At 58.2% G+C, this 26,636-nt stretch overlaps 8 protein-coding genes across 8 annotated transcripts, besides 19 other annotated features; 3 read left to right on the forward strand and 5 right to left on the reverse strand.

The window, feature by feature from the left end:
• Positions 1–2,000: 2,000 nt before the first annotated feature.
• On the reverse strand, positions 2,001–4,088 carry EKO05_0001471 (uncharacterized protein; the record flags this gene model as incomplete). Its single annotated transcript, XM_038944981.1, has 1 exon — positions 2,001–4,088. The coding sequence occupies one exon, from the start codon at positions 4,086–4,088 to the stop codon at positions 2,001–2,003; it is 2,088 nt and encodes a 695-aa protein (XP_038802227.1).
• Positions 4,089–8,407: 4,319 nt separating this feature from the next.
• Positions 8,408–9,802, forward strand: EKO05_0001472 (uncharacterized protein; the record flags this gene model as incomplete). Its single annotated transcript, XM_038937333.2, has 2 exons — positions 8,408–8,482; positions 8,531–9,802. 2 exons carry the CDS (start codon positions 8,408–8,410, stop codon positions 9,800–9,802), a joined length of 1,347 nt encoding a protein of 448 aa, XP_038802228.2.
• Positions 9,803–10,359: 557 nt separating this feature from the next.
• On the forward strand, positions 10,360–11,251 carry EKO05_0001473 (DNA replication protein psf1; the record flags this gene model as incomplete). Its single annotated transcript, XM_038937529.1, has 3 exons — positions 10,360–10,386; positions 10,567–11,084; positions 11,158–11,251. 3 exons carry the CDS (start codon positions 10,360–10,362, stop codon positions 11,249–11,251), a joined length of 639 nt encoding a protein of 212 aa, XP_038802229.1.
• A 1,476-nt stretch (positions 11,252–12,727) lies between these two features.
• Positions 12,728–12,775: a tandem repeat.
• Positions 12,776–12,831: 56 nt separating this feature from the next.
• Positions 12,832–12,860: a tandem repeat.
• Positions 12,861–12,898: 38 nt separating this feature from the next.
• Positions 12,899–12,949: a tandem repeat.
• A 73-nt stretch (positions 12,950–13,022) lies between these two features.
• Positions 13,023–13,069: a tandem repeat.
• Positions 13,070–13,114: a tandem repeat.
• A 45-nt stretch (positions 13,115–13,159) lies between these two features.
• Positions 13,160–15,499, reverse strand: EKO05_0001474 (Ribosome biogenesis protein erb1; the record flags this gene model as incomplete). Its single annotated transcript, XM_038944982.1, has 1 exon — positions 13,160–15,499. The coding sequence occupies one exon, from the start codon at positions 15,497–15,499 to the stop codon at positions 13,160–13,162; it is 2,340 nt and encodes a 779-aa protein (XP_038802230.1).
• Positions 15,255–15,284: a tandem repeat.
• Positions 15,285–15,314: a tandem repeat.
• Positions 15,340–15,383: a tandem repeat.
• Positions 15,500–15,534: a tandem repeat.
• Positions 15,535–15,743: 209 nt separating this feature from the next.
• Positions 15,744–15,820: a tandem repeat.
• Positions 15,821–15,862: 42 nt separating this feature from the next.
• Positions 15,863–19,444, forward strand: EKO05_0001475 (RNA helicase; the record flags this gene model as incomplete). The annotated part of the gene is made up of 1 exon (XM_038944983.1): positions 15,863–19,444. The coding sequence occupies one exon, from the start codon at positions 15,863–15,865 to the stop codon at positions 19,442–19,444; it is 3,582 nt and encodes a 1,193-aa protein (XP_038802231.1).
• Positions 16,034–16,066: a tandem repeat.
• Positions 16,490–16,501: a tandem repeat.
• Positions 16,502–16,540: a tandem repeat.
• Positions 16,541–16,564: a tandem repeat.
• Positions 16,746–16,793: a tandem repeat.
• Positions 16,928–17,012: a tandem repeat.
• Positions 17,084–17,121: a tandem repeat.
• Positions 17,144–17,178: a tandem repeat.
• A 480-nt stretch (positions 19,445–19,924) lies between the features above and the next one.
• Positions 19,925–22,549, reverse strand: EKO05_0001476 (uncharacterized protein; the record flags this gene model as incomplete). Its single annotated transcript, XM_038937591.1, has 3 exons — positions 19,925–21,385; positions 21,437–22,291; positions 22,343–22,549. The coding sequence occupies 3 exons, from the start codon at positions 22,547–22,549 to the stop codon at positions 19,925–19,927; spliced, it is 2,523 nt and encodes an 840-aa protein (XP_038802232.1).
• Positions 22,550–23,242: 693 nt separating this feature from the next.
• EKO05_0001477 (uncharacterized protein) lies at positions 23,243–24,339 on the reverse strand (the record flags this gene model as incomplete). The annotated part of the gene is made up of 3 exons (XM_038937249.1): positions 23,243–23,320; positions 23,381–23,710; positions 23,767–24,339. The coding sequence occupies 3 exons, from the start codon at positions 24,337–24,339 to the stop codon at positions 23,243–23,245; spliced, it is 981 nt and encodes a 326-aa protein (XP_038802233.1).
• Positions 24,057–24,097: a tandem repeat.
• A 444-nt stretch (positions 24,340–24,783) lies between the features above and the next one.
• On the reverse strand, positions 24,784–26,196 carry EKO05_0001478 (Branched-chain-amino-acid transaminase; the record flags this gene model as incomplete). Its single annotated transcript, XM_038937184.1, has 4 exons — positions 24,784–24,799; positions 24,849–25,547; positions 25,602–25,899; positions 25,953–26,196. The coding sequence occupies 4 exons, from the start codon at positions 26,194–26,196 to the stop codon at positions 24,784–24,786; spliced, it is 1,257 nt and encodes a 418-aa protein (XP_038802234.1).
• Positions 26,197–26,636: the final 440 nt, after the last annotated feature.

Raw genomic sequence — 26,636 nt, forward strand, 5'->3', positions numbered from 1 at the left:
GTAATGATGACTTCACAAACGAGACAGAAGGCTATGGTACCGAACATTTGCATTGATGCTAAACTCTATAGAACACTCAATCATCCAAAACAGTAAACCAAGCGAGTGTTATCAGTAATGACAAGGGAAAAAGGTAGGCTTCTCGTGCACCATATGTGTACAATATTGTCGTCGCAGCCCGCTCAAGCAGTGCGTCCACCGCTCCAGCCACCACTCATCCCATCAACATCCACCAGCGTGATATCGTTGCTCCTAGAGCTTCCAAGAAAGCCATACATGTGAAACTTATGCGTTTAGATGGAGCAGCCGGTATCGTAGGCCTTGAGAGCGTTCTTTTGAGCAGCCGCGACAGAGTAGAGCTTGCAGACCATGGCGTTGTCAACCTTGCCACAGGTGAAGGACTTGCAGCTGGAGTTAGCCTGGCACTTGGCCTTGCAAACGTCCTCAGAAGAAACAGAGGGAGCAGAGATGGGCTGGTTGTTAGTACTGGCGGTGGGCCTAGTGCCGCATGTGTTGGCAGATGAAGACTGCTTGTTCGAGCTGGAGGACTGCTTCTGAGCGTTAGAGTTGGAGGAAGCCTGCTTCCGGGTGCCGTAGCTGTTCTCATTGCTGGCCTTGCTAGCATCGATTTTTTTTGGACTCCTCAGCCTGTTACTCAGAGGTCTTGGAGCCGGATTTGGAGTTGCTCAAGTCTGCTGGTTGTCGACCTTCTTGCCAGTAGGGTTGCTGGAGGTAGGAATAATGCTAGGGACGGCGGAGCAAGTCTTGTCATAGACTACGAGGTTGGTGCTGAACTACTTGGGAACAGCGGAAGCATCGCAAGAGTAGAGCTTGCACTTGGTGCTGTCGACCATGCCGAAGCAGGAAGACTTGCAAGAACTGCTGGACTCGCACTGAGTCTGGCAAGCAGCTGAGGTCTAGATACCAGAAGGCTGCGAGATAGGCTGGTTGTTCCTGTTGCTGCCAGCTGGGGCGGCACCACAGGTGTTGCTGCGGACCATGAGAGGAGAGGCAGATGCATATGTGGCCGCGAAGGCAGCGATAACAGTGGTGGAAAAGTACATGTTAATGGTTGAGTGAGAAGTATGAATGAAATTGGTTCTGAAGTGAGTGTAGTGAGCGATGGTATTTTTAGGATGCCGGATGATGCTGAATGATGAGTTACTGACTGAGGACTTGCTTGTCTTATATACCTGCATTCACTGCACCTCTGCACACCTGAAGGTATTGACAACGCTAATCCTCCTTTCCATGACCTCTCAAAGGAAAGCTAACGAAGTGAGCTCCACAGACGACTGACGATATAAAGCATCTAGGCCATGCGGTTGTGGAGTGAACGGCGTTGTGGCTTGCCTCGGCGTGTTCGAAGCCACTCCCTTAGCACAATAAGGGTAGCAAATAGGCGCAGTCACGCTCGTACCTGGATCAGAAATCCTAACAAGGTACTAGTTTTATTTTTTTGCGTCCTTGCAGCGCTAAAGTACGGGTTTTGTCGTGGAATGCTTTCGTGCAGGGTGAGCGTCCACGTATGCATCACGTGATTTCACTATTCCCCACAACTGACGAGCGTTGATCCGATCTGGAAGCCTGTATACTGTTTTTTGGGTCGACCCCTGGCAGAATCTAGATTTCTATGACAGCTGTCAGACAAGTATAGCCGAAAGATGCGGATGTATCGGGATGACATGTACTGGGACGGAATCAATTCACTGCCTCCTTGTTAGGGATCTGTCGACCCGAAGCTGAGCGACACTGCTCAGGCTATTAAGCTGAGAGATTAAGTCACATCGGTTTGGTCTGCACATGAGAAGGCATAATCCACGCCTGGATACGCAATGCCTTCACATGGCGGTGGCTCAGCTCCATCGTAAGGAAAATGGCGTGGTCCAAGTGGAGTTGGTATACAAGACTGCTGTCGAAGGCTAGAAAAGAGGGTTTAAAGTGTGGGAACACAAAAACCGTTCCCATATCGATCAGAGTCGTTGACTTTGAGATCTTCGCTAGTGCCTGGAAGCTTTGATTGCGCTTCGAATTTCTCTCCCCTCCATCTCCTCCAAAAGCGCTCTTTCCGCAGCTGTCAAGTCCTCCAAGCAACCATCCGCATCCCACCTCGCCAACCACTGTGCTTGAAACAGCCTATGCCATTCATCTGTGTGTGGCGGATACGCTCCCTTCATTCTTAGCCGGCGCACTTTCTCCTTCAGTGCGTCCTGGGCATCTTCGTCCTCCCTACGCTGTCTCTGCTTCTCTCGCAACTCTTCCATTACGTCCTGAGCTGAGAGATGAAACTCACCGCTTCTTGCCTGGATAGCGGTAATGTTGCCAGTGAAGCAGGAGTTCCGCAGGTCTTCGATCATTCTTTGGTCTCGATGGTGCCTATGTAAAAGTTCCTCAATATGATCGTCCTTACCGGCACTGGCTCTCGACACGCGGCTCAGCTCTTCAGCTAGCCTAGCCTGGTCGTGTTCGAGGCGCTTGTTCTTCAGGATCAACCCATCTTTGTCCCAACTCCTGCTGTCATTGACCTTACTTTGGTATTCGGACACAGAACCGATCATCTCCTCGTGCTGAAGCCTGAGTTGTTCGTCGAAATGCTCTGTGCGACGTTCAAACTCTTCTTTGTATTGTTGCATCTCGGCCTGCCATGACCTTGCTTCTTCTTGAGCCTTTGTGAGGTCATCAGCCAGACTGGCATTGCGGTCTTGCGCCTCGGTGAGATCGGCCTTCAAGTCTCGACACGTTCTTTCCAGATCTGGCTGGTACATGCGCTCAGCATCAGCTTTGAACTGTTTATATTGTGCTTGCAGTGACTTGAAACGATGCTGCTCTTTTTCGAACAGATTCTGCCAGTCAGCCGAGCCGCGCCGTGAAGCATTGTCACCCACCAAGACTTCGCGACGAGTACTTGATGTTGCGTCGCAGGTCGTGATCAGTTCGTCTTTGCGGTCGGGATCCGAATATGGCTTCTGAGTTTCCTCCTGCAAGTAACTGATCCAGCGGCAGAGCTCGTTAGCTGTGAGCTCCTCACGTGCTGCAGCTCTACTGTCTGTGTCTATTTCCGAGTCGGTGACAAGGAAATGGAAGTGTGATATAGCATCTGCGCTCACGGACGCTGCAAGACATGCCGTCAACCAGGCAGTGCACAAAAGATCAATGTCTTCTCGCAGCAGCGCCGAATCTTCTTCAAGATATCGACATCTTTCATTGACCCGCTGAAGCTCTTCATGCAAGTCCCCGTTCAGGTTCAGCGGGTCCTCATACACCAGGTCAGATGATTTTTTGGCATTATTGGATACATCCCTATCTCCGCGTGCGATGTCGGCAATGATCTCGTCCAGCTCAGATAGCTGGCCACCATTGCTTGTACTAAGAGCAGCCACACCAGGTCCGTTGTATCTGTGCTCTTCGGCCCGAGACATTGCCGCGTCGTTAGCCTCAGAGAGCAACGAAGGACTTTTCTCTGGCTCATGAGGAGGGCTGTGGTAGCCCTCGCTTCGCCTTGGCCTCGTGTCGGTCTGGCTGTGCGTACGGCTTAGGTAGCCGAGAAAGATGCTCTGATTCGCACTACCCGGCCTTGATACCGATGGAGAACCGGCCGGGATCCAAGGCGATCTTGAGGATGGCGAAAATTGGTGTCTCTCGGTCTGCCAACCAAGAGACGCCCTTGTCGGGTTTGTGAAGTTGGACCCAGGGCGACTATGTGGTGGGTGTTTTGGTGTTGTGTGTGCCTCGAGCACTTCGTCTGTGCTGTCTGTGAAGTTTCGACCATCGTTCTGGACACTGCCTGTTTTCTTTACGTTGTTCTTTCCTCTTTGAGAAAGATCAAACATGTCTTCTGGCACACCTGTGTCGTTCTGATGGAGATCTCGTTCCCACTGGGGTCCGACCTCGCTCAAAGTGCTTGCAGTTGCAGACCTCGCCATGTCGACGTCGCGGCCTGGGACAACTGCTGCTCGTGGCGCACGTGTTATCGATTCCGCATCATTCACGGACATGATCCGAGGATCGTCACATGCGTTCATCTGCTGATCTGTTGGTTCTGTACCGGGTAGCGATAATCGTCGATCTGTTTGCATCGTATCCGCCATGATGATGGGTTGAGAAGTCAAGGGTCGGTGTCTGAGGGGTCTGTAGATCGTGCGAAAGGAGCTTTGCGCTCGGGGAAGTGTCTATTCGCGGTTCACAACCTCTTCGATCCCCATAGCCTTTGTTCCACGTTGCACTGACTCCTGCACAGCCGCATCCAACGCCTCTCCCGCCGCACAAGAGCCCTTCCTCGTCGACGTTTCACCCTTCCAAGACAAAGCCCCCCCTGAGCCCAGACCACCCCGCTGTCCCCATCGTCATCCATTCACATGCTCCTCCTCGCTCCATGGCTCCAGTTGCTTTGTCCACCTCTTTGCTTCCACATGCTCCTCGCGGCTTCCGACAACCTCCACCCAAGACACGCCCCGGTTGCGTTTGAAATAGATGTTTCAAGGGCTGCTTTGCCGGCCGGCCAAGGGCCGTAGAGTTAAGTATACGCACTGAAAGAAAGGAGGGCCAATCCAGCATCAAAGACATATGAGATTGAGACGCTTGCGGCGAGCTCGTGGACTGCTGCAATGGAGAAATGCTGTGTAACCCAGCAGCGTGGGCTGTGTTATGTGACTAGCTGGTTGCGTAATGAAAATTATGATGCTGCTTTACGTGGGAACATCACTGTCGAGGATCACTGTCGAAGAACAGGAAGGTGCGACTTGTGGAAAGACAGTGGTTTGAATAGGAAAACTAGCCAAATTGTGTACAGTCCCCTTGTTGATTGAAAACCGTTGGAATAGGAAGATTGATGCTCTCAAGGTGGGCTTGTGACGACACCGGAAAGGGACTAGTGAGGTGTGGGAAGAGATGACTCGCATGAACACATGTTCTCTCCTGGAACATCAAGATGTCGTAGAGCTCTCGATTGAATGATCGCCGCAGGTCCACGGACGTTATTCAGTTAGCTGTGGCCTGTGGAGCGGGAAGACGCCTTGGACCGAGAAAGCGCTAGTAAACGATCGATCTGAAGAGCTGAAGAGCTGAATCGAGCTGCTAGTGTCTCCTTCACATCGTGTGTCCCTATCGTGCAGCTCGCCTAGGGATTTATACTGCTACGAGTTAGTCTTCACCTGTTATACCACCGTCTACATCATGATGGAAGCTCGTAACCACAAACGGGTAACGTCCACGGGTGGAGGCGCTTTGCCAAGTTAGTCAGGCATTGCGACAGCAAGGTCATCTCGCAGCCGTAGTCTCAGGCTAGGATGCCGCGCTGACTACCGTAACCGAGTTCATCAGGATGCAGTCACGTTTGGCAGCTCGTGATACAGGTGGGGTTGGCATTGTCAATGGTCCACAGGTACCCAGAAAGACTGAAAAACATCAGACCATGAGTGCATGGTTTTTCGAGTCACGATTCCACAGGTTGTGAAAAACTTTGTCTTGTACCGGCGGGAGTGTCGCACGGTCCGAGGTTGACCGTTGTGCTACTGGCAGCCCACCGAGATAGCGTACCATCGTGTAGAGGTGGCGATGAGGTTGTTCAGATGTCGCTGTTGTTGTAGCTGATGTAGAACTTGCAGACATTCATCTTCACTTGCTGCCGTTGTGCGATAGCCAGCGTCTATGACGATGGCAATGCTGGTGTTGACCCTGTGACATGTTCGCACGGCACACGTCCGAGCCAGGTCGCCGTTCCATGGTCGAGGGAGTCACCGATGTGGGGTGAACCGTCTAACCCTTCCCTTCCCCGCGCAAATGTTCAAAACTAATTAGCATTTAGTCTCATGCGCGTAATGCGTGCGCGGCACGAGAGACCAAGTCACCTATCTTGCTGACCACCGAGACGAAGACCATGAACACCTGACAAGGTGTGGACGAGTCTAACATCGATCGCGCCAAGGCAGAGATAGGGACGAGTCGCCATAAGGCGTTGGCGATTTAGCTCCTGGGAGGTATCTTGGTACTGGGATATTGGTATCGAATCTGCGGTGTCAGGCCAAGGGGCAAGACACGGAGTACCTGCCAGAATGAGCGGTATAGTGAATGGCTCTGTGGGTGCAGAGAACATTGCCATCGACTGCCCAAACAGAGCTGCGTCGCCGATGTCGAGAGCTGTCTTGCGCTTATGGACCAACCAATTGGGCCGCTCTTGCAAAAAGTCTCCCCATGCTTGCTTCACGCAAGCTACGTTCAACCCGGACCGTCCGGTTGAAGGGAGATGCTGGGAACCCTGACGAGGAGCCGCATGCGCATGTATGGCGTTTGTCTCCGGACTGCGCGTCCGGTCAACGTGCTTCCCACGCCAAACCCCACAAACCCCTTGGTTCAAAGACTCAAAATAAACGATGCAGGGGAATGCATGTTCGTGCCATGCTCGCTTGCTCAAACCAATCATCCATGTCCTTTGATGTTGGCTTAAGCTTGGCCACACAGGGTTGACGCTGTGTTTTGTTGTCATTCCCAAGCGGTCATAGTGTGCATTCCACAGCGTGAACAGACATCAGCGCGCAAGTTGAAACGATCGGCCGGCAGCATCCGAGTTTTGCTGCATGCGTCGTGCAAAGCATCTGTTCTGACGTGTGTAAGCTCCGCGGGCCTGTAGCAAGACGTCGCTAGTCTCTAGTCTACCGTAGCGGGCTTGCCGACGGCCTGTCGATCCCAAGCGACGAACTGACCAGACCCAGCGCTGTGAACGGAGTGGTCAACAAGATTTTCCTCTAATCAGGCTGAATCAAGAACCACCACTGAGCTGTAGCGCGTCTAGTCTGCCGACAGTAGCAATAGTTTTGCAGTATCTAGCCATACTGTCTCGACGGATTACCCAAACGCCTCCCCCCGGCAGCACAATCCGGTATCAGCGACTGGGATCTTTTAATTAGAATCATCGCTTGTACCTGATGTGGGGTTATGTGTGGTGATGTGTCCTAGGGTTGGCTACAGTCAGCCTTGCCATGTTCGCAAAGGCGTTTGGGAACCGACCTGCAAGTGCCCCAGAGAACCTCTGACCAGGATGTATCCGCGGAAGGAAGCTGCTGTTGGATGTCTTGAGCAAGGGCTGTCATGCCAGCATCAACGGATGCTATTGGCGAGAATTGTCGTCCTACGATCTGGTGGCGCACACCCCTGCCTCAAGGAACCACCGTAACGGCTGAGAGTACCGAAGGACGTGTGGCTTACGAGGTGGGCGTTAGATGCATAGGACTGCTGCAAGTCGTTCGTGGCCAATCCTGTAAGGTTAGCAGACAGAAGGCCATTGAGGAAGGGCGGCCAAAGTGGGGTTGAGTCGCAAGTCATGATGACCTGTGCCGTGGAAGGGCTGGCACCTGTTTTCAATGGCAAGCCACAGCAGGTATTTTGGACTTCGAAACGAGTGGGTCTCTGGTCCAAGTGCTCACGCCCTTATGAAGACTTGATCGACGGTGATGTTTCCGCCCAAAAGCAGCGCAGGGTTCCCAACGTGGCAAGGTCAAGACGCTAACACCAATCCGGCAGCCCTTTGTCCGTTCTCAGACACCTGGGTAGACTCCTCTATAGTGTGAGCAGTTACTTGTGAAGCTCAGTAGCCGCTACAAATACCTTCTGGTACCTGAACACTGGACAAAGAATTGCTCATAGTCGACTTGCCTTCACGCGTCCCCAAGCTACCCTTCACCGACAAAGGACCGAACCAGAACACCGAACCTTAGACAATCCACTTGTCTGCGTGCAATTCAGAGTTGGAAAACCAACCAAACGGACTGTGTGTGCGCACTGCAGCCTGGCCGGTGAAAAGCAAGTATCCGCAAGAGGTGCGTTCCCTGACATGTCTGATGCACGGTTGCGAGAGCAAACTGTAGATGTGAATATAGCTCAGACCCAATCTAATACAGTTCCAGGACACTCAATATACATCCACTAAAGCTGCATCTTTCTCGGACAGGGTACAGCAATTTCTCGTCCTGTTTTGTCTTAGCCAGTCCAAGTCAAGACCGTTACTGCAGGGTGGCTTTTCCTTGCGCGCTTCATTGCCATTGACGTCGGTTTCGTGCCGAGCCCGGGCACTGTATCTCTTTGCTTCAGGATCTCGTAATCTCCGCCGACGCATCCGGTGTTGGCTCAATCGTGCACGGGGACTTCAGGTAGCCATGAGGGGAGATACTATCATCCAGCGACACCCTCCCACTCCACCAACACTTGTGGGAGACTACCAGTCAGGTCTGCATCAGGTTGTGCAATACAATGCAGATCGCGGGTACCCTTACGATGAGGTAAGCTATGGCGTTTCTGGGGCGGCCGTTCACGAAGGGATCCCTTCGCGTGCGTCACATGTTGGCAGCCACGCGGGACAAGGAGTAGGTCTAGGAATACAATATGTAGGTACAGTCGCACCTTGATACAAGCAACGATGCTGACGAGATCCAAGGATGGTTATGGTGCGCCAGAGTACTATCATGACAGCCACCAAGTTGACGGTCGTCCGGTAGGTCGATGCCTCCGATGGGTCGTATTCAGCAGCTGATTTGCGTAGGGAAGTCAAGGTGTTTTCTCGCCGCCAACTCCAAGATCGACAACGGAAGACGACTACGCGCCACGATCTTCTCTCAGTGTACGATCGAAAGCCACAGCAAGCCCCCCCCGAAGACATGACAGTCCTCAACCAAAGCCGACGCCAAAGGCAAGGAAAACGAAGGCGGCCAAAGGGGAGAAGCCAAAAACGCCTAAGCTGACTGCACCGTTGAGTATATTGACCGATAGCCAACACCACATCCCTGTCAAGGACATGGCGGCATGGGTCAACCGACCAGCAGAGGTCAGGCGCAAAGAAGCTGAGAAGAGGAATGGATACATCACTCGACCGATGAACTCGTTCATGCTGTACCGTTCGGCTTATGCAGAGCGAGCCAAGTCGTGGTGCTTGCAGAACAACCACCAAGTGGTGTCGTCGGTCGCCGGTGAGAGTTGGCCCATGGAGCCCCCAGAGATTCGCGATCGTTACAATGAGTATGCCAAGATCGAGCGGATCAACCATCAGAGTGCCCACCCAACGTACAAGTTCTCGCCCAGCAAGGCAGCCGCGCCTCCGCGAAAGCGCAAGGACGAATGGTCGGACGAAGAGCCAAGCGATCTCGAGGACAGCGAGTGGGCGCCAAACTATGGCAGACGGTCCAGACAGGCAAAGCGTTTCCAGCGGTCGATCAGCTACCCACCCAACCTTGGTCCTCCAGAGTACATGGAGAGGCCCTTTGGTTCCAATGCCAACGGCATGATGAGGTCCTCCTGGGAAATGACAAACGAAGGACGACCGATGCCGATGCCGATGCATCACGACATGTACCAGCAGTACTACCAGACCGCTGTATATCCCAACGTACAGATGGGTGCGCAGTACAGCGAAGACCTGCGCATGCGAAGAGTAGGCATGCCGGCTGCTGCACCGGCTCCGGCCTTGCAGTTCTCTTCCAACCAACTGTTAGGTTTGCCTGGTGGTGATGCGAGCGATCTGATGAACCAACTGCAGCCTCAACTGGCAACGCCCTTTGAGGAAGGCCAAGTCGATCCGTTGCTGTTGGCATACGGTGGCGGTCACCGTGCCGAGGTCGATCCTGTCATCGTCCAGCAAGACTATCGGAGCGGCTATTCGAGTATGATGCCAGACGACAAGTACGACCAGCAGGAGATTGATCGCCTGTTGGAGATGGAGCACGCTCACGACAGCTACCACTCCTCCTGGCAGTCCGACCCTACCATGTCTTCGCTTGACCAGGAATCCGAGTTCGACAAGTGGGTGGGAGAGCATTGATTGACAGCAGGAGAGATGACGACGATGTACGACAGCATACGCGTGATTGTGAGTTGCATGACGGATACCCAATGTTGATTCTCGCTTCAGCACGGCGTTGGAGGACCCCACCAACACCTGTGTGCATTTACGGCGCCATTTGTTATTTTGTAGAGTAGTTCCATGGAGTTTGCGTCTCAGCAGGTTGGTTTCGCCGAATAAAGGTCCTTACTCTGATCGCCACTTGCAAGGACTGTGTGAAGTAGCGGACTGCGTGAAGTAGCGGACTGCGTGAAGTAGCGGACTGCGTGAAGTAGCGGACTGCGTGAAGTAACGGACTGCGTGAAATAACAGACTGATGAAATAACGGACTGATGAAATAACGGACTGCGATGGACGTGGGATGGCTCAAATAGGCGTGATGATGAAGTTGCGAGCGAGTGCATGGACCTGCCCCACCCCACCTTGTTCGCGACGCGGACGCGACTGTCTGGAGTTTCTGGTGGGGACGCGACAGCAGCCATCCATTCCCTACACCTACCGAAGCATATCACTTCTGGGCTGTTCATTTGTTGACAATGTACGGCGAGACGGCCAACAAGCTGGTGAGTGTTGCCCTCCGACATTCACACAGGTCATGCAGGCCATGCAGGTCAGAAGAGAAGGGCTGCGCAACTTTCTCGACGACAGGCATGCGTGTGTTGCTTGATGTGATGGACTCGTGCACGTGAATCCGCTGGCCTCTCCTTCTTGCAGCCAATCGACCTGGATTGACGTGTGTGCAGGTCCAGAATGCCAAACGCACACTCGCGCTGCCCCACCTGCCCCCTTACCAGTCAGAACTCATCAGATCTGTCGTGCGAGAGGTGCGGGACCTGGACCAAGATGTAGCCTCGCTCCTGGCGCCATACTCGGGCTCCTTCAACCCCTCGTCGTCCCCCGAGACAGCATGCGCCTTGCTCGTCAACCACCTGTGCATGCGGCGCGATAAGCGATGCTTGCTCGCGTACCACAAGGTGCGCAGCGACAAGCTCGAGGAGTACTGTTGGAACGGCGTGGACGTACTCGAGCAGCAGGCCCAAAAGGCAAACGGCAACGGTGCAGGCGAGGGCGGCGCGGCTGGCGCAGAGAGCAGTCTGTCGCCGGAAGAGGAGGAGTACGTGCGGCAGTACAGTGATTTGCTGGCTGCGTACAAGGGCCAATGGACAGACATCGATCTGACCGGGAGCCTGGAACCGCCAAAAGACTTATTCATCGATGTGCGGGTACTGAAAGATGCTGGCGAGATCCAGACAGAGTATGGGTAAGCGCAGGCTCTTGGTGCCACACGTCTTGTGGCTGCAGCATAGTAAGAATGCCTACTGACCACGTCGCAGTTCCATCACGTTGACAAAGAACAGCCAGTTCTACGTTCGCCATGGCGACGTTGAGCGGTTGATCCAACAAGGCTATCTGCAGCGGCTGAGCTGATTACGGCCGTCGATGGGCGACAGCAATGTGCACGCTCCCATCTCCACTCACAACCTTGCCGCACCCATGCACACGAGCAGGCCAACGTGATCTCCGCCCCAGGCCGCGTCTAACGGGTCTCCACGTGGTCCTCCACAGATCCCTGAGCCCTCGAAGCCCCTGTCTTTCTCGAACGTTCGGAGCCAACACCAAGGGATTCCCCCGTTCGGACACGCGGGACGTGCCCAAGACCAGCAACGACGCGACAGGGAGACGGCATGCAGGTACGGGTGTGGAGGACGACACTGCCACTCTGGAGGATGTAGGTATGAATAGACGGTGGAGCCCGAGGGTTTGGATCAAGACCACGCGCCGCCTGCATTGGATATCCAACAACGCTCGGTCTCGCGACGTTGGATGACGACGGCCTAGCCTGCACGCTACGTAGCGCTCGAGCCTTGCCGCCAGGATCGAGCGCGCCTGACGAGTGCAAGCGCCACGCTGCAGCAGTTGGAGCCCTGGCTGTGCGTGACGCCAGGATTTCAAGGAGCGCGCCCGCCGCCTGTCAGCAGGGAGGAGCGCGCCGCCCATCAAGCAGAGAGGAGCGCAGCCATGAACAACAAGCCAATTCCCAAGAAGCTCGTTGGCGTGTCATGGAATTAAAACATGGAACTTGGACAAATCAATCATTTCCTGCTGAACAATACTTGATTCTCTCCTCTCTTCCTCTCTTCCTCTTCCTCTCTTTCCTCTCTTTTTCAACTTCCTCTCTTTCCTCTCTTCCTCTTCCTCTTCCTCTCTTCCTCTTCCTCTCTTCCTCTTCCTCTCTTCCTCTTCCTCTCTTCCTCTTCCTCTCTTCCTCTTCCTCTCTTCCTCTTCCTCTCTTCCTCTTCCTCTCTTTCCTCTCTTTCCTCTCTTTCCTCTCTTTCCTCTCTTTCCTCTTCCAATCATACCCCGCCATCCAGCACTATCCAGCACCATCGATCCTCCTGCATCCTAACCGCGACCAACCCCGCGAACCCACCCCATCTACACGGCCAGCGCGTGGTGTGTGGAGTAGTGTGGTGTGGTGTAGTGTGTGGTGTAGTGTGTGGTGTGGTCTGTGGAAGTAGTGTGGAAGTAGTGTGGAAGTAGTGTGGAAGTAGTGTGGAAGTAGTGTGGAAGTAGTGTGGAAGTAGTGTGTAGTGTGTGGTGTAGTGTGTGGAAGTAGTGTGTGGAAGTAGTGTGTGGAAGTAGTGTGTGGAAGTAGTGTGTGGAAGTAGTGTGTGGAAGTAGTGTGTGGAAGTAGTGTGTGGAAGTAGTGTGTGGAAGTAGTGTGTGGTGTAGTGTGTGGAAGTAGTGTGTGGAAGTAGTGTGTGGAAGTAGTGTGTAGTGTAGTATGTGGAGTAGTGTGGTGTAGTATGTGGTGTGATGTAGTGTGTGGTGTGGCGTGGTGTAGTGTGTGCTGTAGTGTGTGGTATGTGGAGTAGTGCGTGGTGTGGTGTGTAGAAGTAGTGTGTGACTCTAGTGACTCTATTGACTCTAGTGACTCTATTGACTCTAGTGGTTGGATGGCGTTGGATGGCGCTGGTGGGGTGGGGACGGGGTGGATGAAGATGTGAAGATGAAGACGAGACGAGACGGAGACGGAATCACCTGGATTTCTTTACTATTTCCCTTCTCGAACTTGAGAGAGAGAGAGAGATGGAAATGTAGATAGGATTCAGATGAGATTCAGATTGGTCTTCCTTGCTACTCCTGGACGCCGTTGCCATTGCCGGTTGGATACAGACATGTGTATCTGGGACTTTGTGTGCTGGTACTGGTACTGGTACTGCTACTGCTGCTGCTACTGCTGCTGCTACGGCTACGGCTACGGCTACGGCTACGGCTACGGCTACGGCTGTAGATTGTATAGTGCCGTCTGCACATGTTCAAGCTTGAGCTAGTCTAATTCCACAGCCGTATCGTGCCGTCTGCGCCGGCACTGACACACCAGGGCTCGCGCGGATGCCACTGGACGTCCATGACGCCGAGTCGCTGCCTGACCTTGTGGCCCTTGAGGACCTTGAGCGGGACAATGGTCGCGTTCTCCATCAGGTCGGTGACGACGTTGCCGTGGAAGATCTGCAGAGTGCCGTCGTCGCTGGCGTCGGCGAACAGGGGGTAGGCGGCCTGGTGGAAGGCGACGGCGCGGATGGCAGCGGTGTGGAAGCGGAGGGTTTTGTACGGCTTGGTGGAGAGCTCGAGGTCGTGCCAGAGCAGGCGCTTGTCGTAGGTGCCGACGATGAGGTTGTCGCCGCCGGGGTGGACGGCCATGGAGGAGATCCATTTCGCGCCGGGCTGCAGGATCTTGACGAGCTCTTGCTTGGCCAGGTCGTAGCTGCGGATGGTGTTGCGGGTGGCGACGAAGAAGATGGCTTTGCTGGGGTGGAACTGGGCCGTCTGGGCGATGCCTTTGAGGCGGCGGAAGGGGAGTTGGGTCAGGTGTTTGGAGACGGTGTGGATGGCGACCGAGGAGGACTGGCCGCGGGGGGAGACGGTGCAGAAGTAGTCGCCGCGGCGGTGCCAGGAGAGGGTTTTGATGGCGCTGCGGACCTCGACCTGGACGAGGATGCCCTTGTCCTCCCTCTTCTTCTCGGGTCGCGACCAGAGGCCGGGGGGTGTGTTGGGCGCGTCGTGGGCGTTGGTGCTGGTGGACTTGGACGAGGCGTAGCCCCAGCCGGCGTCGACGAGGTCGCGCGAGCGCTGCTCGACGTCGGGGGAGAGGAGGGCGAAGGGGACGATGAGGTAGACGTGTTCGCCGGCGGCGGCGGCGAGGATCGAGGCTTCCTTGACGGGCCGCCACGAGACGGCGTCGACGGCGTCGTCGGACGAGAGGCGCGCGTTCCACAGCTGGCGGCCGGTCAGGATCTCCCAGATGCGCACGTAGCCGTCGTCGCCGCCGCTGGCAAGGAAGATGCCGAGCGGGTCGACGGAGACGGAGCGCACGCGGCCTTGGTGGCCGCGGGAGATGGCGGCGCAGGTGGTGGGGAAGGGCTTGAGATCGTCCGGGTCGGGCAGCTTGGGCAGGAGGGAGTCGGGGTCGATGTTCAGCCGGTTTCGGCGTATGCGGGGGGCGAGGTACAGGTCCAGGCTGCGCTCGAAGCGCTCCTTGACAAAGGCGTCGTAGCCGGGGACCTTGCGCAGGGCGTCGTAGCTCTTGGGCAGGAACTCTCGCTCTCGGTCCTCGTCGTCCTGCTCGCGCCAGGCGTGCTCCTCGGCCTTGTCCGGGAGGTACTCGGGCGGCGGGTGGTAGCTGGCCTCGTAGCCAGGCGGAGGCAGCTTGGGCGCGGCGATGTGCATCGAATTGTCTGGCCGCGGCTTCTCGTCGGCCCAGACGTCGAAGGAGAAGGGGTCGGCGTCTTGCTCGAGCTCGGGCGGCCTGTAGGGGGCAATGCGGCCCTCGCGGATGGCCTTGACGATCTTCATGACGCGCTTGGCCTCGTGCTTGGAGGGGACAAAGCGGCGCTTGGGCTCGGGGGCGGCGCTCAGCGGCATGATCTCCTGGTCGACGCCGGAGAAGTAGGCGACCATGTCCGGGTAGGGGTCGTAGCCGTCCTCGACGACCTCGTTGCGCGCGACCTTTTTCAGCACGCTGAGCTCCTCGTCGGTCAGGTTCAGCGGCTGGCCGGTGGCGGGGTCGGTCAGGCCGGTCCAGCCCTTGGGGATGTCGATGCTGTCGAGCAGGGCGTCGAGGGCGTCGCCCTTTGCGGGCCGCATGATGCGCCTGCCGTTGATGTCGTAGCCGATGTGCGGGTACTCGTCGTAGTAGGCGAGGTCGATGTTGCCGATGGTGTTGGTCTGCTCGGCGTCGGAGTCGTCCGACTCGTAGACGGGCTCGATTTCGCGGTAGAGGTAGCGCGTGTTGCCGTTGGCGTCGGTCTGGACGGTGTAGTTGGGCTTGAGGCCGTCGTCGTCGTCGGCGGGGTCGGGGTCCATGTCGTGTGTGTGCTGCCGGGGCTCCGAGGTCTTGAGGGTGCGCATCTGCTCGCGGATGGCCTGCTCGTCTTCTTCTTCTTCTTCTTCTTCTTCTTCGTCGTCGTCGTCGTCGTCGTCGTCGTCGGACAGGCCCTCGATTATGCTGCTGGCGTCTGTCTCGTCTCCCTCCTCTTCCTCGTCGTCGTCGTCTTCGGAATGCGACAGGATGCCCTCGAGCAGGCCGTCGCCCAGTTCGTCGTCCGACTCGCTCTCTGGCGGTGGCGGCGGCGCCTTGACCGCCGCCTTTCTCTTGCGCGGGTTGACAGACATGGCGGTGGGCGGTGGGCGGTGGGCGGTGGGCGGTGCGTGTGGTCGGGCGCTCCAGTCCACGCGCAGCTCGGCGTGCTCGAAAAAAAAGTTGGGCCACGGCAAAAGCTTCGGCGGGTCCCGCGCTAGCAGGGGTCGTGGGCGGTGGGTGCGGTGCAACACCAACGCGGGCTGCTCCTCGACCGTTGCTGCATCGCGGCCTCGCTGTCTGGCTGCACCGCGACATCGACATCAACATCACCGCTCTCCCACGCCCGCGCCACTTCTCCCACGCCCGCGCCACTTCTCCCACGCCCGCGCCACTCGTCCACCACGCCCGCGCCCCGTCGAGCGCGCATAGCAGACAGTATTGTGCCACGAGCCGCCATGGCCACGCGCCACGCTGATTCATCAAGGCACGACCGCGCTCGCTACTCTCCGCCCCGCCGCGACCGATCCCGCTCGCCCGTCCGCCGCGACCGCTCGCGAGATCGCTACACCGACCGCTACCCGGCCACCGCCAGGCGCGACGACCGCCACACCGACGACCGCCACATCGACCGGGACCGCGACCGGGACCGGGACCGGGACAGAGGGGGCCGCGACCGCAGAGACGACCGCCGGGACGACCGCCGGGACGAGCGCAGAGACGAGCGCAGAGACCGCCGCCGCTCGCGCTCGCCCCCGCCCCGCCGCGACAGGGACCGTTCACGCGACCGCCGCCATGCCCGCGACGACCGCTACCGCCGCGACGACAGGAGCCGCGACCGCCACGACACCCGCCGCCGCTCCACCTCCCGCCGCTCCACCTCCCGCCGCCCACCCTCCTCCGCCACCACCCCCGCGCCCGACAGCAGACGCCCCGACCGCCTGACCTCCCTCTCGCGCGACGACAGGACCCACCCCGACAAGCACCAGGAAGACAAGCAGGCCGCACGTGCCGCCAAGCTCGCCGAGTGGAAGAAGCGCAACGCAGAGCGCCTGGCCAAGGACAAGGGCCCCGACTCCCCGAATGCCGTCGCCTCGCCCACCCCCACCCCCACCGCCCCCTCGACCCCCACCGCCGCTGCTGCTGCCACGCCGCTGCCGAGTGGGTCCGCCGACGAGCCCGCAAAGCCAAAAGCACCCCTCAAGACCGCTACCGAGAAGCTCAAGCAGAAGCAGCCCGAGAAGTCGACCTTCAGGCTCGACGAGTCGGCCGCCGCTCGACCGCTCGCTGCCAAGCCCGCCGGCAAGCCAGTGACGACCAAGCCTGCCTTTGCACACGCCGCCAAGACCAACGCCAAGACCAACACCAACACCAACACCAACACCAACATCGGCGCCTTTGGCCTCAAGCCCAAGCCCGCCCTCGACGAGGCAGCCACGACGAAAAAGGCCTTCCTCGAAGACGACACCGACACGGGCAAGCGCAAGTTCCAAGCCCTGCCAGCCTTTGCCCCCATCGACCATGCGGACGCCCTGCCCGACCCCGACGCCGACGACGACGACGAAACCGCCATGGACGACATGGGCAGCGACGACGAAGAGAACAACGCCCAGCTCCAGGCCCGGCTCGAGAAGCGCCGCGCTGACATGGCCGCCAACCAAGACACCAGCATGCAAGAAGCCCCCGCCGCAGAGGCCCCCGCCGCCGACGACGCCGCAGAAAGCATGGACGTCGACGGGGCCGCTGCCGCTGCCGCTGCCGCAACCGCTGCCGCCGAGCAAGACGACGTCGACCCGCTCGACGCCTTCATGGCCGACCTCACCGAGCCTGCCCCCAGTCGAGCACCGCCGCAGGGCACCGCCATGTTCAACGACGACCACGAGCCCGAGCAGACGTCGGTCGAGGCCGAAGACCTCCTCGCCATGAGCGCGGCCAAGAAGAAGAAGAAGGAAGTGCCCGTCATCGACCACGCCAAAGTCGACTACGAGCCCTTCCGCAAGAACTTCTACACGGAGCCCTCCGAGGTCTCCGCCATGACGGCCGAAGAAGTCGCCGATCTGCGCCACGACATGGACGGCATCAAGGTCAAGCCCGACGACGTGCCCCGTCCCGTCACAAAGTGGGCCCAGATGGGCCTGCTGCAGGCCACCATGGACGTCTTCCAGCGCGTGCACTACGACCGACCCACTTCCATCCAAGCCCAAGCCATACCCATTGCTGAATCAGGCCGCGACCTCATCGGCGTAGCCAAGACTGGCTCGGGCAAAACACTCGGCTTCGGCATCCCCATGATTCGACACATCCTAGACCAGCGTCCACTGAAGCCCTCCGACGGCCCCATTGGCCTCATCCTCGCGCCCACGCGCGAGCTGTCCCTGCAGATTGTCAACGAGCTGAAGCCGTTCCTCAACGCCTCCGGCATCACCATCAAGTGCGCCTACGGTGGACAGCCCATCTCCGATCAGATCGCCATGATCAAGCGAGGCGGCATCCACGTCCTCTGCGCTACCCCGGGACGTCTCATCGATCTGCTGCAGAGCAACTCGGGTCGGGTCCTCAGCTTCAGACGCATCACCTATGTCATCCTCGACGAGGCCGATCGCATGTTCGACATGGGCTTTGAGCCACAGGTGATGAAGATCCTTGCCAACGTTCGCCCGGACCGCCAGACCATTCTCTTCTCCGCCACCTTCCCCAAGAACATGGCCGCCCTGGCTCGCAAAGCACTCCACAAGCCCGCCGAGGTCATCATCGGCGGTCGCAGCAAGGTCGCCCCCGAGATCACGCAGATCATCACCCTCGTGCAGCCCTCGTACGAGAAGAAGATTTCCAAGCTGCTCCTGCACCTCGGCCAGCTGTTCTCCGACGACGAGAACGCGCAGGTCCTCATCTTCACGGAGAAGCAAGAGACGGCAGAAGACCTCCTCTCCAAGCTGTTCAAGGCGAAGTACTACTCGGTCAACACGATCCACGGAGCCAAGGACCAGACAGATCGCAACGAAGCCATCAACGACTTCAAGCAGGGCGTCCTCTCCATCCTGATTGCCACATCGGTCGCTGCTCGTGGTTTGGATGTGCCAGGCCTGGCCATGGTCTTCAACTTCGACTGCCCCACCCACCTCGAAGACTACGTCCACCGCTGCGGACGCACTGGTCGCGCCGGCAACAAGGGCACGGCCATCACTCTGCTCGAGGACCCAGGGCAAGAGCGCTTCGCCGTCCACATCATGAAGGCACTCCGGGAGAGCGACACCCAGGTCCCCGAAGGCGTCCAGAGCATGGCCGACACCTTCCTCGAGAAAGCAAAGGCGGGCACCGAGAAGTTCTTCGGCGGCTTCGGCGGCAAGGGTCTCGACCGCCTCGACGCCGCCCGCGCGCTCGAGAAGAAGCGCGAGAAGCGCGCCCACAAGGTCGAAGGCGAGGAGGAATCCGACGAAGAGCCCGAGCTCCCCGCGCTCAAGAAGCCCGAAGTCGCCGGCCCGGGCATCGTCAAGGCAACCGAAAAGGCCGCCGACAAGGCCGAGGAGGACCAGCCCGTCTGGATGAAGCTGCTCAACTCCAAGATCGTGGTCCAGAAGACGGAACGCCCCGAGGCCGCGGCGAGCGGCAAGCCCATGTCGGCCAAGGAGCGCGCCCTGGCCGCCGCCAACAAGGTCGACGGCCGCCTCAGCAAAAAGGGCATGATCCACGCCGGCCAGCCCATCGACAACAAGGGCCCAGACGCCGGCCTGTACCACAGCACCATCGAGATCAACGACTTCCCGCAAAAGGCCCGCTGGGCCGTCACGAACCGCACCAACGTCGCCAAGATTCTCGAAAACACGGGCGTCTCCATCACCACAAAGGGCACCTTCTACGGCCCCGGCAAAGAGCCCGGCGAGCTCGATCTGCCCAAGCTGTACATACTCGTCGAGGGCGACACGGAGAACGTCGTCACCCAGGCCATGATGGAACTCACCAGGTTGCTGCGCGAGGGCACCATTGCCGCCGAAGACGCGAGCGCCGTCCGCGGACCCACGGGCCGCTACAACGTCGTCTGAGCCGTGCGAGGCGGTTGACATCTCCATGCTTGGACCACCCCAGGCATGGGGCGCCGGCGTTTGCTTTCTTTGGCCACGGGCCAGGGCGGGCACACGTCCGCACCGAGACGTACGTTGCATCCACCCCCCTCCCCCATCAGCGTTTCCTCTGATCGCGACCGCCCAGTCCCAGATGCCCTCTTCGATGCCCTCTTCGATTCCCTCTTCGATTCCGCCTTGACGGCTCGGCAAAAGCGTTGACGCGTTGGCGTGTATAGTCCCGTCTCAGACACGGGCGGGGGTGGGATCTTGATGCTGGGGTAAGTAAAGTAAAGGATCAATAACATCTCATCTCATCTAGTCCAGTCTTGCGTCTTGCGTCTTGCGTCTCGCATCTTGATAAAAAAAGTAATCCAAACACGGTTGACAACCCTCCACGTCCCCCCAACCCCATTTCCATCCATCCACGCAATCCCCTCCCCCCACAACCCACAACCCAACCTACCTCGCCTCTCCCCCCTCTTCCTCCTCTGCCAACCCCTCCAGAAACCCCACGAGCCGCTTCTTAATCACAACCCCCACCAGCGCCCCCGTCCCTTCCTCGGTAACGCACAGGTACCGCAGCCCCAGCTTCCCAAACATCTCGACGGCGTACTCGAGCGGCGCGTGCGCGCTGACGCTCAGCGGCGTGCGGTCTACAAACGGCGTTAGGTCGAGCTCTAGTGCATCGGGCGCTGTGGAGTCTTCCGCCGCGTTGGGGGAGTGGTGGTGGTGGTGCAGCAAGCGCACCGCGGCGTCGTGATGGCCGTCACTGTCCGACGACAGTGGTAGCAGTGGTGAGGGCCGAGTCGGAGCGAGTTCGTCGAGGCCGAAGGCGAGTTCAGCCTGCGAGAGGTAGCCCTGCAGCACCGGCACGGACGAAGGGGCGCGGGCCTGCACGAGCACGAGGCCGGCGTCCATCAGGCCTCGTTGCCTGAGGGCGTTTAGTTTGCGCCGAAGCAGCGAGGCGCGCACGCAGCCTGCGGCGGGGACGTCGACGGTGATGTCGCGCATCGTTTGCTGCGGGGGCAGCAGCGCGGCGACGTTCAGCCCCTGCCCCCGGCGGCGCGAGACGAGGAGTTGTGCGCTCTCGGCGTCCAGGAATGGGTGGCCCAGCACCGTCTGCGCGACGTCATAGACGCCTGCGGCGGAGATGGCGTCGGCGGTCCATTTCGCAACGAGGATGGCGAGCATCTGCGGGACTACGTAGTCGAGTGCCCCTGTCAGCTCGAGCATTATCACCGCCAGGCTGATGGTCATGCGGCTCACGCCGGCGAGGAAGGCGGCGGCGCCCACGAGCGCGAAGATGCCTGGCGACACGGTAGAGGGCGTGGATGGGAGTGCGTAGCCAACCAGCCGGCCGAACAGGGCGCCGGCGTCGAGCGCGGGGATGATGACACCTGCCGGGACTTTGCAGCCGAAGGTTGTGATGGTCAGGAGCAGCTTGGTCAGCGTCCCGTACGTCAACCAGGCCATGTACGGCCAGTCTGTTGCGGCTGCGTTTGCTTCGTGCGCGCAGATGAAGGAGCGCGCTGACGCGGCGTCGTTGCAGTCGACGAGCACGGTTTTGAGTACCACGTCGCCCGGCTCGCGAGTCAACGGGTTGGGGAACTGCAGGAGCGCAGTGGCTAGCACGACGATGGCGACTTCGATAACGGGGTTCTGGCGCACGAGAGGGATGCGGCGGAAGGTTCGGCTCCAGGCAAAATTCGCTCTGCAGAAGAGCCCGCCGAAGACGCCGCCTGCGATGCCGAGCAGTACGAAGACGAGGTAGTGCACTGGTTCGTACTGCGTACCGTAGTTTGTTTCAAACAGGACGAGCTTGCCGGTCCCCGTGGGGTTGAGTTGCTTGAGCACTATGGCGGCTGTCAGACTGCAGAGGAACGCGCGCCACAAGACCTTGCGCGGGAAGTAGGTGCTGATCTGCAGCTTGTCAGTCGACGAGACGGCATCTGGCTTTGGTAGCTACAATACCTCTTCGTAGCTGAACAGCACACCTCCAATCGGAGCGCCAAACGCTACGCTCAACCCGCTCGAGCACCCCGCGCTCAACAGCTCTCGCATCTTCCGCCCGTTGTCTCTGTACTTTGGAAACCGCAGCCCCACTTGATACGCTACTGCGGTTGAGATGTGAACAAAGGGGCCTTCTTTGCCGAGACACATGCCCGTGCTGACGGCGAAAACGGCACCAAACGCCTTAACGACAAGGACCCGGAGCGAGAGGAAGGATGGAATGGAGAAGCCGCTCAGGATGGTCTTGATCTCAGGTATTCCGCTGCCAGCGGCCATGTACATGACTTTCCCGCCCCCGGTGGATGCGGGCGTAGGAATCCGCGAACCAGTCGAGGGATGAGAACTGTATGGCTTCGCTGCCGGTGGAGGCGATGGCTGCTCGCTTGGCTCCTCTGCAGACGGCAGCTGGCTCCTTGTCAGCATCGTCGCGCTCGAGCTGATGGTGCCGAAGACGAGCGCCAGCGCGACGTAGATTGCGAAACTCCTGGCATAATTGTCGCTCCACGCGTGCCACTCGTCGCATGCCGGTGCTGCGCCACCGTCTTCAGTAAACATGTAGAGTCGCGACATCGATACCGTCGGTGTGTCTTGCCTACAGCAGTTCTCGCGGCTCTTCCATGGGTTGGTGCTGCAGTACCCCATCTTCCAGTCCGCGACTGTGGCTACAGCAATGTCGACTAGAAAGGCAACAACAGCCGTCAAAGCGCCGATCATCACCACAGCGATCCATCCTGAGCATGCGTCGAGAAGGGAGAGAATCTTGTAGCGCAGTCCAGATAGGGAGTTGAGCTGGCGGACACGATACGAGTCTTTGACCTGTCCAATATCAGCACGCACGTGAGGACGATGTGACTGAACAAACCGTACCAGATCATGTAGCCAGTCAATGGTTGTGTAGTCATTATACGGCAGGCGCTCGCCGACTGTGCTGTCGACAAGCTGTTGTTCCTCCTTTGATAAGGTTGAAGAAATGGCAGAGACTGTTTCCAGGTCCTGTTCCCGCTGCAGCTGAGAGAGTCGAGGATCATGGAGAAGAGGCGTCTGTTCACCTGCCGCCTCTATATCTGAGGGCATGGTTCACACCGCTGAAGTCACGTAGCTTGGAGGGAGTCGCGGCATGGCTGGCTGATAGCCATGTGATATAGTCGGACGCAAAAAGCCACAGTGCATAGCGACGATGGGGTATCTCCGGAACCGTCGCTTATCAGACCGCGGAGGTACTGGCATGTTTAGTGACAATCGGGGAAGCTTGTCGTGATGAACCAGATCGCTGGCGTTGATTGCGGAGAGATAAGCGTGCGTCGAGTTGCTGGACCTGATAGGGCAAATCGCGTATACAACGCTAGCCAGACTGGTCGCGTCATCAACGTCAAACTATAGATTGTGACCGTGGCGAGTGCGTGTGTTAGAATACTCAATTTCATGTCGTGTGCTCGAGGAGAGAAATGCTGGGCCAGATCAATACGCATGCCCAAGAGTCTGAGGGACGGGGGTCTCGAGAAAAGTGTGGGAATACACGCGAAGCTACAGAACATATCCTTACAGACGTTTTGCAAGACAAGACCGCTCACGCTCCGATGTCCTGATCAGACGCGCCCAAAAAACCACACTGGACGTGAATAGACGACGACGGTCTAGGTCGAATACAGTGTTGATACCACACGCTTGCGTCAGGTCTGATCCGTCCAACCACCGACCCGTAGGATGCCAAGGGAAATTCGAGCCAAGTGAGGTGAAGTGAGTCGCCCGAGAGGCCGTGTAGGTGACCTAGGTAGAGGAAGAGGCAAGGGCAGATGTTTCACGGGTCCATCTTTGCTTATCGGCCGCGGCTTTATCTTCATACTTCTGTCGTCACGCGTTAGCCCACTCTTCACGTCCACGTCCACGCACACCACAATAACATACCTTCCTCTCGTTGGCATCCAGCGCCTTCCACTCGGCCGCAAGAAGATTGGTCCTGTCGGTAATCCTGATGCCAGTGAAGTCGGAGCTCTGAGAACGCTCAGCAAAGAAGAAGGTCCACGAGGACCTTGGGCGCAGGACTCGGCGCTCGTCCATGAGCGGTCTGGTGTGCGAGGGCTTAGCGTTGCTCTTCAAGGTACCTGCGAGCTTTTTCCGAAGCTGAGCGCGCGCGTTGTTGGCGATGCGGATCTGGTCTGGTGTGTGCGTCTCGATCCATGCCTTGTACGCGGCTGCATTGGATTCGTTGCGCTCGGCAGCGAGGTGATTGTAGCGCTTCAGGAGATTATCAGCATACCATTTCTTGGCCGAATTTGAAGAGTTGGGTTTACCTCGTGCTCGGCAGGCGTGACGTTCTTCCAGGTGGCCGCCTTGCTGCTCAGTGCTGCGGTGGCCCCTGTGCCTGTACCCTTGAGAGCTTCGGAAATGTAGATGTTGAAGGCTGTGACAGGGTAGTTGGAGACGGGCTCTTTCAGAGCAAGCAGTCTCAGCTTGCGGATGACCAGCTTCTCCTTCTCTTCAGGCGTGAGCACCTTCTTGGGCGCCCTCTTCGTGGCCGGCTTCTTGGGAGCAGCCTTTTTCTTGGCCTTCTTTGGTGCAGCCTTCGTGTTGGCAGCTGCCTTCTTCGTGGTCGACGTCCTCTTCGCGGTCGTCGTCTTCTTCACCGACTTGCCGGCTGCGGCCTTGGCCTTGACGGCCTTCTTGACCGTCTCGGTGGGCGTTGTCGCGGCCTTTGTGGTGGCATAGGAGCGTGTCTGGAGCTGCGACCCGCGCGACAGAGTGCGGATGGCCAGAGCGGAGCCGTGGCGGGTGGTCTGGACGAGAGATGCAAGCTTGGGCAGGTCGTGAGTAGCTTGTTTGGACACCTCGGCCGCCAAGCGGCAGAGCGCGCCGCGGGCCAGCATCGTGAACCTGTGTGGTCGCGTCGATGTGTGTATGGTCTCACCGAGGGTCGGACAGGAGGCGGCTGTGCGGTTGGCGGGCAATTGCGCGAGGGGACGGTGCGTCGTGTTCCGGATTGGGACGCGATGAGACAGAGCTTCCAAGGCTGGTGTTGGCAGCTGTGGCCCCCTTGCATAAGCGGGACGCGGGCGTTTGGCGGCCCCACGATCGGCGGCACGTCAACAGTCCATCAGCCAAGCACAACGGCGTAGTCCGGGAAATCAGTCGCTTTCCATTGCATGCAGATGTAAGCACAACAGTCGCAATGCCACGACCAACGTCGCCCCTGCGCAGCTCTACACAATGTACACCCCAAACAAACGCGCCCCCCATTCCCCAGAGTCCAAGTCAGGCTAGATCGGCAGAGCTTTTGGAAAGGCAGGCTGAAACAAATGAGATCGCGCCGTTCAAGCGAGCTTGTAGCTGTTCAAAGTCAGCACTGCACGGTAGCAGGAGTCGGCGGAAATCTTACCTCCACGGGTGGTCCTCGTCGCCGTACTGGATGGCCTCCATCCATTCCTTCATCTGAAGCGCAATCGGTCCAGCCTCGATGTGGTCCTCGAGACCGCAGTCTACGAGGCGTCCCCTCCAGCTGATCTTGCGCACAGGGCTGACAATCGCAGCCGTGCCAGCGCCAAAGATCTCCATCATGCGACCCTCATCGGTCGCATCCGCAATGTCCTTCATCGTGAACTTCTTCTCAAGGACCTTCCAGCCCTTGGGCTCCAGACGCTCCCTCGCAAGACCCAAGATCGAGTCTCGTGTGACTCCCTCAAGGATGGTTCCGTCGAGCGGCGCGGTCAGGAGCTCCGGCTGTCCGGTCTCCTTGTTCTTGATCGCGGCGAACAGGTTCATGGTGCCGACCTCGGTGACGTACTCCTCCTCGCCGAACAGCCAGAGGTTCTGGTGGAAGCCACGGCTGGCGGCCTGCATCTGTGGGACAATGCAGGGCGCGTAGTTGGCTCCGAGCTTCTTGTCTCCAACACCGCCGGGCCACGCGCGCACAGCGTAGTCGGTGGCCTCGAGCGATACAGCCTTGAAGCCTGTGGGGTAGTATGGGCCAACGGGCGACGCGATCACGTAGAGCAGTGCGGATGCGGGGGGGCCTACGCCGAGGGTGCGCTGGGTTCCAATCATGGTCGGGCGCAGGTAGAGCGAGTATCCGCGTGCGCTGTCCAGTCATCAGCCATCTTCTCATCTTGCCGTCATCGTCGTCGCTGCTTACTCGGGAATGAAGCGTGCATCCTCCTTGACAAACTTGCCAATGAGCTCAATCAAGGCATCTGGGTCGAAGGTGGGCAAGGCAATGCGTGCCGAAGACTTGTTCAGACGCGCCATGTTCTTGTCCGGCCTGAACAGTCTAATGTTGCCGCTCTTGTCCTTGTAGGCCTTCATGCCCTCGAAGCATTCAAACGCATAGTGGAACACACACGTCGCCGGGTCGAGACTCAGGTTCTGGTACGGGGTGATGCGCGCCGGCAACCATCCTTCTGAGGCCGTCCATTCGAGCGAGAGCATGTGATCTGTGACCGTCCGTCAGCTACACGCATGGCTGTGACGCGTGGAGAGCTCGAACCTGTGAAGTTGCGCCCAAAGATGAGGTCCTCGGGGGGCAGCAGGTCCTTCGGTGAGGTTGTCCGTGTGATGCTGAGCTTTGTCGGGTCAATATCCAGGATCTTGTTGCCCACAGAGGCGTCCGCGTGAATGCTGTACGGTCGCTGAGTCCGACATCGCAGTGATGCGCTGAGCGGTGCAGCTGTCGAGCGAAAGGCGCAATTGGAGAGCGAAGAAAGCAACCGTGACGATCGCTGCTGCAACATGGCGGTAAGAGTGCTGCAAGCTGGGGAAGGACGTGTGGGGATCGATTGCGTTGGGGGAGCTGACTGTCCTCGAAATGTTGCAGGCTTCTAATCACCGCTTTGACTCGGCTTTCCGCCATCTGCCGCTAACGGCCCTAAAGTCATTGGCCCCTTTGAGCTTCCCTCGTAAACTCTCCGATATCCGCAAGACGCAGGGCGTGCAGTCCGTGCAACGCTGATAACGGATAGCGGAGGTTATTCACGTCACTAACCCGTGTGCTGGTGGTGGTACGGACTCATGTAAGCGAATACTGGATATGAACGTGTCTTCTCTAAATTTTGGGAGGCATCTAGAGTGGCCCTACAAAACAGCAAAAAGCATACAGCCATCCTTGCGATTGTAGATTAGTATAAATGTCCAAGATACTTTCTGAAACATAATTCAACGCCTCCAAGCACCT

Source organism: Ascochyta rabiei, chromosome 2, assembly GCF_004011695.2.
Source record: "Ascochyta rabiei chromosome 2, complete sequence".
NCBI lineage: Eukaryota > Fungi > Ascomycota > Dothideomycetes > Pleosporales > Didymellaceae > Ascochyta > Ascochyta rabiei.